The 13,848-nt window shown below is 56.8% G+C and overlaps 1 protein-coding gene across 1 annotated transcript in view; it reads left to right on the top strand.

The window, feature by feature from the left end:
- Positions 1-300: 300 nt before the first annotated feature.
- Positions 301-13,848, top strand: part of LHFPL7 (LHFPL tetraspan subfamily member 7) — a 64,551-nt gene continuing 51,003 nt past the window's right edge. Inside the window, exons 1-2 of the mRNA XM_078611611.1 lie at positions 301-487; positions 545-633. Of these exons, the coding sequence (XP_078467737.1) occupies positions 301-487; positions 545-633 (276 nt within the window). The remainder of the gene's footprint in view (positions 488-544; positions 634-13,848) is intronic.

Raw genomic sequence — 13,848 nt, 5'->3', positions numbered from 1 at the left:
CAACTCCTCCTCCTCCACCTCCTGCTACTGCGACTGCTGCGACTGCAGGAGCTCCAGCCGAGTGGCTCCCGCACGCAGCCGCCGCCGCGAACTGAACCATCGGGAGTCCACGCTGCGCGCCCTGTGCGCGCGTTGAAGGGCCACCACAACCACCACCACTACTAAAGACAAAGATCTCCCATATAGCCCATTCAGGCTGTCGGGGCAGGTGCTGTTTGCGAGCACCATCAGGACGATCAAGCACCACAACCGCCACCACCTCTAGCGGTGCCGCGTCTCGGCGCGCACGCCGCGGCCGCGATGCTCACGTGCGTGGCCTGCTTCTGGTGCCTGCTGTCGCTCGCCCTGCTCGCAGCCTGCAGCCTGGGACTCGTCTCCCCCGCCTGGCTCGCCCGGACCGCGGCCAGTGCCGCCAGCGGTGGCGGCAGCGGCGGTGTGGCAGGGGCCGGGGGAGCCGGCATGGTCAGCCTCGGCCTCTTCGGCTACTGCGGAGGGGGGCCGACCCCCGGCTCCGTGCCCCTGGGAGGCCCCGCGGGAGGAGGAGGCTCGGGGCCCGGGCAGGTGGCGACGCACGCGTGCAGCACGTACGGAGGCAGGGGGCGCTTCGGGGACATCCCCTCGGCGGCGTGGCAGGTGAGGCGGGCCACTTGGCAGGATTGAGAACACGTGGCATATGTGGGGGGGGCACTTGGCGGGATTGAGAACACGTGGCATATGTGGGGGGGGGGCACTTGGCAGGATTGAGAACACGTGGCATATGTGGGGGGCACGTGGCAGGTTAGGGGGGCACGTGCTAGGATTGAAAACACGTGGCAGGTGAGAGGGGCACGTGGCAGTGTGAGAGGGGTGGAGAGCAGTGGTGTGGTGAGTGGGACCGGTGGCGCAGTGGTTAGTGTACCCGGCGACACGAGATCTTCGCCACTGGGAGACTGAGGCGGCCGAGCGTGGTGCTGGCCACCCGCTCCCCCGGGTGCCGTTCCGGCCTTCACAGTCTGTTAAAGCTATACGGGGGATCTTTATATTTGGTGTGATGAGTGCTGGTAGGTGAGGTGTGTGTGTGTGTGTAATGTATATGGTGAGTTGTGCGCATAGTGCGCAGTGACCTGCGATTCCCGTGTCCAGGGCTCAAGCCCCTTCCGTGGTGCCCACTAGTAGTGATTGGTATCTGTATCTGTGGAACCAGTCGTGGGTTCCCTCCAGGTCGACTTAGCCTTAAATTACTACCGGGCAGTGGTGGTACGTGGCTCCAGGTTGAGGAGGCAGCAAATTCCGTGTCGGGATTTCTCGGCTCAGGAGCTGACGCGTCTCGGTGCTGGCTTCATCATCAGTACTAGAGACTCATAGACTCGCATAGAGACCCACAGATTCCCATAGAAACCCACAGACTCGCGTAGAGACCCATAGAATCAGATAGAAACCCACATATTCACATAAAGACCCACATACTCACATAGAGACCCACAGAGTCACATAGAGACCTCACGGAGATACTGCAATACATATCAAGCAGTGCACGTGTTGCTTGGAAGCGCTAACTGCAGCCACGACTGGTGGATACACGTGATGGTGGTGGCGGTAGTAGTGGACTCCAGTACTGTACATCTACTCGTACGGCCCAATGTGTCAGTCTACTACTGGATGAGGGCCTCTCTACGCCGTGAGAGTCGTCGGGGTTATTTGACCATAATTCACCACGCTGGATCGGTCATGTTGCGTTGGTAAAGGCGGGCAGCATAGACGTACAGTCCAACCATGAATGTTGCTGGACTGTCCTCTGCTGCCCACAACCTGGAAACTATAAACTAAACTATTTTTTTTATTACCAGGTCGGGTGTGCTGCGCTACATAGGCATTTTTTCACAAGCGACGTGGCCACAAATGACAGCTCAACGAAGTGGCTTATCACGTGGAAATTTAAAGCTGCCAAATACTCTAAACGCGTGTTTATAGATGTAGAGGGGAAAAAACGGAGGACCCAGAGAAAAATCCACGCGACGACGGGGAGAGAGACACACCGCAAACTCCAAACATACAGAAGGCGTCTAGGTAGGGATCGAACCCACGACCTGTTGCTGCATATACCAGGCGAGATTCGTAGGACCTATAACAACCTGTTATGCAGAGCCAATAAAAGTGCTGCTGCCAATCGCATCTGGTGACGCAGCAGCATCTGCTGATGAGACCCAGAACGTCAGAATCGGGGCCTGGGTTTCCTTAAACAAATGATATTGAATAATTTTCATCCGGAAAGTCAATAATTATAATCTGTGAGTGTGGTGACTTAGACCGGTGTTCTGCTAGTATATGGATCCATACATCCCTGCAGCTGCCCATCACGAGTTGGATTCTACTTGGTGGTCGCCCATCCAAGATCGAACCAGGCTCAAGTCCCACTTAGCTTCCGCGATCTGATGAGACCGGGCTCATTTGCGGGTGATGTATGATCCTCGTATGGGGGTGAACAGGGCATGAACAGAGGATGAATAGGGGGTGAACAGGGGATGACCAGGGGATGAACAGGGGATGAACAGGGGATAGACAGGAGATGAACAGGAAGTGAACAAGGGGTGAACAGGGGGTGAACAGGGGGTGAACAGGGGATGAACAGGGGGTGAACAGGGGATGAACAGGGGATGAACAGTGGATGGACAGGAGATGAACAGGGAGTGAACAGGGGATGAACAGGAGATGAACAGGCAGTGAACAGGGGGTGAACAAGGGCGAACAGGGGATGAACAGGGGGTGAACAGGGGGTGAACAAGGGGTGAACAAGGAGTGAACAGGAGATGAACAGGGGATGAACAGGGGGTGAACAGGGGGTGAACAGGAGATGAACAGGGGGTGAACAGGAGATGAACAGGGGGTGAACAGGGGGTGAACAGGGGGTGAACAGGAGATGAACAAGGGATGAACAAGGGATGAACAAGGGATGAATAGGGAGTGAACAGGGGGTGAACAGGGGGTGAACAGGAGGTGAACAGGGGGTGAACAGGGGGTGAACAGGAGATGAACAGGGGATGAACAGGGGGTGAACAAAGGGTGAACAACGAATGAACAGGGGGTGAACAGGGGGTGAACAAAGGGTGAACAACGGATGAACAGGGGGTGAACAGGGGATGAACAGGGGGTTAACAGGGGGTGAACAGGGGATGAACAGGGGGTGAACAAGGGTGAACAGGGGGTGAACAGGGGGTGGACAGGTGGTGAATCAAGAGTTGAACAGGGGGTGAACAAGGGGTGAACAAGGGATGAACAAGGGGTGTTCAGGGGGTGAACAAGGGGTGAACAGGGGGTTTTTCTGGGGTGGGGGAGGTGGGGGGTGCTATTCCCCGGAGCGTGTGGTGTTACATCTGATGATCTTACGCGGCCATGCAATCAATCAATCTCCACAACCATTCACCTCGTCAAGTGATGATGAGTCCTCCCGTGGGATATTACGCTACGCTGTGTATTTACAAAGACAAAGGTCCCCCGTGTAGCCAAAATGGGCTGTTGGCGCAAGCGCTGTTAGCGAGCGCATGTCAGGCACGGCACGGGCCGTGAGCGCCAAACCGCACGGGGTACCATTTTAAGGCTGAGTCGACCTAGTGGAGGTCCAGGACACTGATGTCAGCCGTAGCCGGGAATCGAACTGGCTTCACAGCGCAAGGGAGCCGTACCACCACTCCACACAAAAACAAAGTTCCCCCGTGTAGCCTTTACAGACTGTTGGGGCAAGCGCTGTTCTGCGAGCACCTATGAAGGCCGACACGGCACACGAGGGGGTGAGTGGCCAGCATCACGCCCGGCCGCCTTTGTCTCCCTCGTGGCGAAGTTTACACACGGCATCAGGTACTTATTTATGGTTGAGTCGACCTAGGGGAGGCCCAGGACCGATTCAGATAATCGTCACTGATCGATTCCCATGTGCGGGAATCGATCTCGGTCTGCCGGGTTCTTAGCGCAGCGCGCTAACCGCTCCGCTTACCGCTCCGCTTACCGCTCCCCGGCGCAAGGGAGCCGTACGATTCGATTCTATTTCGCATTTATTTCTCGCCCTTCCCACCACTCCACACACGCGCGCGCACGTTCGATCTCACAGGTGACGCGGTTGTGTTTTTGTGCCAATTCCTCGTCACTTTCATCGCCCCGCGTCCGCGTACTTTATACTCCGACGTGTTTTGCCTTTGTCAATTTGGTGAGCCAGGTCAGTGCTTGTCAATGAGACTCTTAATCCTGCTCCCTTGAGTTCTGACCCCGGGGGTAGACAAAATCCACTCGCAAACGCAACGAGCGAGCGCGCAACGTCAACAGCAGCAGATGCGTCCGTGCGATACTCGGGCGGAATATTTATCCGTGCTCGGGACGGAGAGCCAAAGTCGACGTGCCCGTCGATAACGCGTCTCCTGTGAATGGGGGGGGGGGCACGTTACGTAACGAGCGACATTTCACTCAGTGGTCATTCTCAGTGCCGGATTAAGCTAGTGCGGGGCCTGTAGCATATGTTGTAAAGGGGCCCTACATTAAAACAAACACGTAAATATTAAAACACGTACATTTTCTAACTTTCATAGTAAAGTAATTGTATTTTTTCATTTGCTAAACAGACAGATGATACGACAAATCGCTAACCTTTAACACCCAGTCGTTCATAAAAGTTGAAGGCGGTATAGTACTATAGTAATAGAGCAAGTGCAGAATCACTGAACCGGAATTGATAGCTTGAAAGCATTTAGCGCGGGGCCCTTGAAAGTGCGGAGCTCGTGGCTACATACGTAGCTACTTGTGCTACTAGGATCATCCGGCACTGGTCATTCTACACAGCGGAGGGAGAGGCCAGAGAGTAAGTGATAGAGTGAGGAGAGATTGAGTGTGATGAATACTTGGAGACTGCAATAAAGTTGTTTCTTGTTTGGGTTAGATCGCGTAAATATAAATGTGCCGTTAACCCAGCATCACCTGACGCAGATAATTCGTAAGGGCTTGCCACGTAAACAAAACGTGCCAGTTAGTTACTACTTCAGCACACCGGTGTGTTGGGGAGCAAGCCCACACCCATTTACAATTTGACTACGACCAGCTTCATTAGGCGATTTGCCAGACCTTACGAATTGGTTGTGTCGGGTGGTGGTGGGTAAACGACACATATTTACGCGATCTGACCGATTCTAAAAAATATATAATTATCGCAAAAAAGACTGACAGAGATAAGATATTTGTTCTTGAAACGCATTGCTACAGAAGGCTACTGCTGCATCTAAGCTGGACCCACAGCGTGACCAACTTAGAAGTAAGAAAAATGTTGCACATCGAAGAAGACGACCTGATCATGCAGGAGTGATGAGAAGGAAACTGGCACGATTTGGACACACATGTAGGATGGACAACAACAGGGAAATTTAAAGTGTTGTAAGTTGTTGTTGTTGTTCGGGAAAAATAGAAAGACCTGGAAAGAGGGGAAGACCTCACAGAGAATGGCTTGAGGACGACGTCGACATTAGAGATTGGTGGCAGAAAGACGTGGCCACCACTTGAGCACTTGGGCACAAGACAGAGAGGAACACAAGACAGAGAGGAAAGTGGAAAACAAATGACGACATGTGCCGTGGACACCTCCACCGGGCTATCTATCCATGCATTGTGATGATGATGATGAACTCCATAAAAACCCCTTTATAATGGCCAATATTGGTCGCGAAAAGCCGACTACGTGTTACACTGTCTAGGAGACTGTGCTATAGTCATAACCACACGGTGATGAATACCGCGCCCTGTGGCGTTTCACGCACCACGACCCAGCCTCGGCCACGGTCGCCAAGCGGCACCGAGAGAGGCGAGCGGGCGCCGGGGGAGAGCTGCCACCTCCCTCGCCTCCCTGTCAGATGAAATGGGGGGGAGGGGAGAGGGATGGGGGGTAGGCGATGGGGTGGGTGAGTGGGGGGGTGCTGCGTGGAGTCGCCGGAGCGTGGGGCTGCGGTGGGGTTTGGCGAGACGAGATGCAGACAGATTACGGAGCTTAACGCCTTAAGCAGCGAACAGCAGGGGCTGGGGTGACCTCCCTCACCCCCCTCTCCCTCCTCATCCTCCTCCTCCTCCTCCCCTCCCCCTCGCTCCCGCCAGCACGGGCGATTGAGGATGTGCGTGGGGGTCTCGGTGAAGGGGGAGATGGGGGGGGAACAGATGGGATACCTGGGCATTGTCCAGGCTCCCTCCCTCCCCCCACCTCCCCTCCAGCTCTGCCAACAAACAAATTTACCAAAACACTGCTGATTTTTTTTCTCTCTCAAAATAATAATGATTATAATTACGATTGCTGAGAACAAGGCCAAAGGCCCCCCAACGCCAAGCGGCCAGCAACAAGCGGCACTGTTAACGCTGTAATATATGAATACGTCTCTTGAATTGAGAGAGGTTGTAAGAGTTCGGGGAGAGGATACGATGGTGGCGGTGGTGGTGACGATGACGGGAGGAGGGAATCCCAAAGTGGATCGGTGCGAGGGAAGAAGCGGACAGATAGAAGTGAGGTGACCTGCGGTGTGGTGAGTGTGTAGGTGGGTGTGTGGGTGAGTTGGTGAGTTGGTGGATGGGTGAGTGGGTGGGTGGGTGTGTGGGTGGGTTAGTTGGTGGATGGGTGTGTGGGTGGGTTGGTGGTTGAGTGAGTGGGTGTATGGGTGGGGGGGTGAGTGAGTTAGTGGGTGGATGTGTGAGTGGTTGGGTGAGTGAGTGGGTGGTTGGGTGGATGAGTGAATGGGTGAGTGGGTGAATAGGTGTGTAAGTGGGTGGGTGAGTGAGTGGGTGAGTCCGAGGGTGGGTGAGTGGGTGGATGAGTGGGTGAGTGTGTTACTGTGACCTGCAGCGTGGTGGTTGAACACAGTTGTGGAAGAGAGGAAACATTCCACGACCAATGGGAACCAGGCCCGGATTAATTCTGGCTGAGGGACACAGAGGGCCCGGGTTGGGTCATCACGCTCCTGGGCCCGCAGAAGGCTCGCTCCGTCTCCGCTTGCCTCGCTCGAGCCCACAATCCCCACTCACCGCTTAGCAAATAGATTTGTAATTTTGCATTGGTCAATTGGTTTGCTTAACCACAGCGATGCGAGTTTGGTTGGGTGAACTCCCTTTTGGCTCGACGCTTTTTTCACGCAGAGGAAATAATTCCGCTGCACAGGAGATGTGTTTGTTTAAGTGCGCGAGTTTAAACATTGCGCGCGTTGACATTGGAAGGGCACGCACAGGTGCTGGGCGGGAGACGAGGGGGCCACGGTGGCTAGGAGATGTTAACTACCTCGCCTGGTACACAGGAGGTCGTGGGCTTGACGCCTGCTGTATATTTGGAGTTTGCGTGTCTCTCTTCCTGTGCTCGTGTGGATTTTTCTCCGGGTCCAACGGGTTTTCCCCTCTACATTTAGAACCAAAATGCATTTAGAGTAATTTACATTTCAAGTGATTAGCCACTTCGCTGAGCTATCATTTGTGGCCAGGTCGCTTCTGAAAAAGTCCAATGTAGCTCAGTGGGCCTTCCCTGTTTAAATACAAAAAAATTGTTTATAGTTTTAGTTTAAAATCAGGTTGCAGGCGCAAGCGAGACTGCCTGTACCAGGCAGTACGGCAATTAGGTTCCTGAAGATTGTGCAGAATTTGACATGATGGCTTCTACCAGGCCTGCTCGGGAAAAAAGAGCCTCATGAGGGTGAAGCTTGAGCCACCGTGCGACTGAGAAGTCGACCTCTAAACGAAACTATTTTACATTTTACCAGGTAAGTCTCATCGAGCTTTGTAGCTTTTTTTTCAGAAGCGACCCGGCCACAGATGATAGATAGCTCAACGAAGTGGCTTATCACGTGGAAATGTATAGCAGCCAAATATTCTGTTGAATCTAAATGTGGAGGGAAAAATCGGAGGACCCGTAGAGAAATCCATGCGACCACGGGAGGAGAGAAAGCGACACCGCAAACTCCAAATATACAGCAGCAGGCGTCAGGGTCGGGATCGAACCCACGCACTCCTGCATACCAGGCGAGGTAGTTAACATCTCCTAGCCACCGCGGCGCCCTTGGCATCATGGGGGGTGGCACGGGGTGTGGATTTGGGCCACCCACGGCCGCTGCCAACGTGCGCTGCTGCATCAGCATTTCTTCATCTCGGCCCTAGAGGCATTGGGTGAGGGGGGCATTCATCACTGTCAAGGGACCCCCCCCCCCCACACACCCACACACCCACCCACAGAGCCTCCTTAACAGGCGTCCCACTCACACTAACTACATAGACAAAGATCCCCCGTATAGCCTGAACAGACTTTTGTGGGCAAGTGCTGTTAGCGAGCGCCTATAAAGACCGAGGGGGTGGGTGGTCTGCACCACCCCCGGCCGCCTTTGTCTCTCCAGTGGCGACGTTTACGCACCGCACCAGGTCCTCGTTTGAGGCTGAGTCAACCTAGGAGAGACGCGGCACTTGCTCAGATAAATTGTCACTGGTGTTGGCCTTGAGCGGGAATTGATCTGGTGTCGCCGGGTTCGAAGCACAACACGTTAACCACTACGCCACCGCTCTCCACTGACTCGCACAGCACACGCGACACACAGAGGCGAGTTGCTGTTGTTAGCGAGCACCTGTTCGAGGTTGACCGGCCACACGAGGTGGTGTCCGTGGCCCGAACCACAAAGACAAAGCCCTCGTGTAGCCTTAACAGGCTGTTGGGGCAAGTGCTGTTAGCGAGCAGCGATAAAGGCCGGCACTGCACACGAGGGGGTGTGTGGCCAACACCACGCCCAGCCGTCTTTGTCTTCCTGTGGTGATGCTCGCAGCCACTCCACCGCTCATCGCGAAGTGGTGGATTCGCGGAGTCCGGTCTCAGAAGTAGCAGTAGTCGTAGGTCTCTGTAGTATCAGTAGTAGCAGGTATCTACATAGACATCGGTGAAAAAGAGATTCATAGCACATCGGATTTCTCCAGGATAAATGAAGATTCTGTTTCTGTAAATTGATTTAGTTTGGATCGATGAGTACGAGACCGAGTGAATGCGACTCACGCGCGCCGAGCAAGGGAATGGCTCTGCGCTTCGTCTCATCCCGGCACACCACATCCAGGAGCACGCTCGCTATGCCCATGGTTTGCAGTCGCGGTGGCTATGAGATGTTAACTACCTCGCCTGGTCTACAGGAGGTCGTGAGTTCGATCCCGACCCTGATGCTTGCTGTATATTTGGAGTTTGCGTGGTCTCTCTCTCATTATCATCACGTTGGCTATGAGATGTTAACTACCTCGCCTGGTCTACAGAAGGTCGTGAGTTCGATCCCGACCCTGACGCCTGCTGTATATTTGGAGTTTGCGTGTTTCTCTCTCATCATCATCACGGTGGCTAGGAGATGTTAACTACCTCGCCTGGTCTACAGGAGGTCGTGAGTTCGATCCCGACCCTGACGCCTGCTGTATATTTGGAGTTTGCGTGTCTCTCTCCCCGTGGTCGCGTGGATTTTTCTCCGGGTCGTCCGGTTTTCCCCTCCACATTTAGAATCAACATCACGCGTTGAGAAGATTTGGCTGCCGCTATAAATGTCCACGTGCTATGTGATAGCCAGCTCGTTTGTGAAAAAAAGCTCTGTGGGCCTTAACGGGTCAATAATATAGTTGATCGTTTTAATAGTTTCACCTCCCGCTTTGCCAGCCACCTCGGGAGATATTCCGTGGGGGGGGGGGGGGGTCGACTCGTGACGCTAAAGCCAATCCATTGACCCACTTCGTTGTTTGAGAGGGGAGCTGCCTCCAGGCGCGGTAGCTGAACAATTGACAAGTTTCTTAAATCCTCAACCACTCCCGTCGCTGCCCCCCGTCACCACACTGCCTCTATCCACCCAGCTGATTAAATGGGATCGCCACCACAGCTACTCTATCATCGGAAGGTCGCGTATGGTGGGGTCAAGTGTGGCTACTCCCATCTCTTCTAAGACGCCTGACTCAGCGTCGACGAGTTCACCAATAAACTAAACACATTTTTATTTGTATTTTACCAGGTGAGGCTCACTGAGTTATGAAGCTCTTTGTCAGAAGCGACCTCCATAACACAAACCAAGTGGCTCATCATCATCATTGCGTGGACGTTTATAGCAGCAGACAAATCCTCTCAACGCGTGATGTTGATTCTAAACGTGGAGGGGAAAACCGGAGGACCCGGAGAAAAATCCACGCGACCACGGGGAGAGAGAGACGCAGACTCCAAATATACAGCAGGCGTCAGGGTCGGGATCGAATCCACGACCTCCTGTAGACCAGGCGAGGTAGTTAACATCTCCTAGCCACCGTGATGATGATGAGAGAAAGACACGCAAACTCCAAATATACAGCAGGCGTCAGGGTCGGGATCGAACCCACGACCTCCTGTAGACCATGCGAGGTGGTTAACATCTCCTAGCCACCGTGGTGCCCCCTCCTCAATAATACTCCTCAACAACTCCCTCCAGTGGAGGCCGCTCCGCCAGCAGTGGCGTGAGTGAGCCGTTGCAGGGCTGCTCCTCTACCTGTCACCACAGTGCCACCTGCAGTGACAATCTGGTTCGATTAACTCTGGCCTCGTAACAACTGAAATCCTAAGAATCCTAAAATGTAAAGGACAATCTTAATCGTGAAACACAAAAGTGAGATAAAAAGTTAAAACGATTAGGGTGCCGTAATGAAGCTGTTATTTTCAAGAGCTGCTAAGATTAATAAGGATGAGCGACGGAGGAAGATGTTATTTGTCAACCAGCGTAGATTTCACTCTGAATGCTAAAAGCCATCGCGTGTGCGTGCGCAGAACAGAGTGCCTACCCTGCGTCCCAGTGAATAGTAATGAGCACAGTGAATAGTAAGGCGAATACTAATATTAATGTGAATAGTACTATTAATAGTAATGTGAATAGTACTATTATAGTAATGTGAATACTAATATTGATATTAATGTGAATAGTACTATTAATAGTAATGTGAATACTAATATTGATAGTAATGTGAATAGTACTATTAATAGTAATGTGAATACTAATATTGATAGTAATGTCAACCCAGGGGCAGGGGTTTTGTTTGGCTCGAGGAGGTTAGCGGGATTGAGAGAGGCAGAGACACTCTCCTCGACCTTCCACTGCGACCCCTCCTCCCAAACTCTCTCACCACCCTCCCTCCCACCCCCCTCCCATCCACTCCCTCCCACCCACCCACTCCCTCCCACCCCCTCCCATCCCCCCCCATCCACTCCCTCCCACCCCCTCCCACCCCCTCCCACCCCCTCCCATCCACTCCCTCCCACCCCCTCCCATCCCCCTCCCATCCACTCCCTCCCACCCCCTCCCACCCCCTCCCACCCCCTCCCATCCACTCCCTCCCACCCCCTCCCCACCCCCCCTCCCACCCCCTCCCCCATCCCACTCCCTCCCACCCCCTCCCATCCCCCTCCCATCCACTCCCTCCCATCCACTCCCATCCACTCCCATCCACTCCCTCCCACCCCCTCCCACCCCCTCCCATCCACTCCCTCCCACCCCCTCCCATCCACTCCCATCCACTCCCTCCCTCTCACCCCCTCCCACCCCCTCCCATCCACTCCCTCCCACCCCCCTCCCATCCACTCCCATCCACTCCCTCCCACCCCCTCCCACCCCCCTCCCATCCACGTCCCTCCCACCCCCCTCCCTCCCACCCCCTCCCACCCCCCTCCCACCCCACCCACTCCCTCCCACCCCCCTCCCATCCACTCCCTCCCACCCCTCCCATCCCCCTCCCATCCACTCCCTCCCACCCCCTCCCATCCCCTCCCATCCACTCCCTCCCACTCCCTCCCACCCCCTCCCATCCCCCTCCCATCCCACTCCCTCCCACCCCCTCCCATCCCCCTCCCATCCACTCCCTCCCACCCTCTCCCACCCCCTCCATCCACTTCCCTCCCACCCCTCCCATCCACTCCCATCCACTCCCTCCCTCCCACCCCCTCCCACCCCCTCCCATCCACTCCCTCCCACCCCCTCCCATCCACTCCCTCCCACCCCCTCCCATCCCCCTCCCATCCACTCCCTCCCACCCCCCTCCCATCCACTCCCTCCCACCCCCTCCCATCCCCCTCCCATCCACTCCCTCCCACCCCCTCCCATCCCCTCCCATCCACTCCCTCCCACCCCCTCCATCCCCCTCCCATCCACTCCCTCCCACCCCCTCCCATCTACTCCCTCCCACCCCCTCCCACCCCCTCCCATCCACTCCCTCCCACCCCCTCCCATCCCCTCCCATCCACTCCCTCCCACCCCCTCCCATCCCCTCCCATCCACTCCCTCCCACCCCCTCCCATCCCCTCCCATCCACTCCCTCCCACCCCCTCCCACCCCCCTCCCATCCACTCCCTCCCACCCCCTCCCATCCCCCTCCCATTTACTCCTCCCACCCCCTCCCACCCCCTCCCATCCACTCCCTCCCACCCCTCCCATCCCCTCCCATCCACTCCCTCCCACCCCCTCCCATCCCCTCCCATCCACTCCCTCCCACCCCCTCCCACCCCCCTCCCATCCACTCCCTCCCACCCCCTCCCATCCCCCTCCATCCACTCCCCTCCCACCCCCTCCCACCCCCTCCCATCCACTCCTCCCACCCCCTCCCATCCACTCCCTCCCACCCCCTCCCCACCCCCCTCCCAACCACTCCCTCCCACCCCCCCTCCCATCCCCCTCCCATCCACCTCCCTCCCACCCCCTCCCATCCCCTCCCATCCACTCCCTCCCACCCCCTCCCATCCCCCTCCCATCCACTCCCTCCCATCCCCCTCCCATCTCTCCCTCCCACCCCCTCCCACCCCCTCCCCATCCACTCCCTCCCACCCCCTCCCATCCACTCCCATCCACTCCCTCCCACCCCCTCCCATCCCCCTCCCATCCACTCCCTCCCACCCCCTCCCATCCACTCCCATCCACTCCCTCCCACCCCCTCCCATCCCCCTCCCATCCACTCCCTCCCACCCCCTCCCATCCCCTCCCATCCACTCCCTCCCACCCCCTCCCATCCCCCTCCCATCCACTTCCCTCCCACCCCCTCCCATCCACTCCCATCCACTCCCTCCCCTCCCACCCCCTCCCACCCCCTCCCATCCACTCCCTCCCACCCCCTCCCATCCACTCCCATCCACTCCCTCCCACCCCCTCCCATCCACTCCCATCCACTCCCTCCCTCACCCCCTCCCATCCACTCCCATCCACTCCCTCCCACCCCCTCCCATCCACTCCCATCCACTCCTCCTCCCACCACCCCCTCCCACCCCCCTCCCATCCACTCCCTCCCACCCCCTCCCATCCACTCCCATCCACTCCCTCCCTCCCACCCCCTCCCACCCCCTCCCATCCACTCCCCTCCCACCCCTCCCATCCACTCCCATCCACTCCCTCCCACCCCCTCCCATCCCTCCCTCCCACCCCCTCCCATCCACTCCCATCCACTCCCATCCACTCCCTCCCACCCCCTCCCATCTACTCCCTCCCACCCCCCCTCCCATCCACTCCCATCCACTCCCTCCCACCCCCTCCCATCCACTCCCATCCACTCCCTCCCACCCCCTCCCACCCCCTCCCATCCACTCCCTCCCACCTCCCTCCCATCCACTCCCTCCCACCCCCCTCCATCCACTCCCTCCCACCCCCCTCCCTCCCACCCCCTCCACCCCCTCCCACCCCCTCCCATTCACTCCCTCCCACCCCCTCCCACCCCCTCCCATCCACTCCCTCCCACCCCCTCCCATCCACTCCCTCCCACCCCCCTCCCTCACACCCCCTCCCACCCCCTCCCACTCTCTCCCATCCATTCCCTCCCACCCCCTCCCACCCCCCTCCCATCCACTCCCTCCCACCCCCCTCCCAACCCCCT

This window comes from Lampetra planeri, chromosome 37, assembly GCF_965212315.1.
Source record: "Lampetra planeri chromosome 37, kcLamPlan1.2.h2, whole genome shotgun sequence".
Taxonomy (NCBI): Eukaryota; Metazoa; Chordata; class Hyperoartia; order Petromyzontiformes; family Petromyzontidae; genus Lampetra; species Lampetra planeri.
This window is presented reverse-complemented; position numbering and strand designations above follow the sequence as displayed.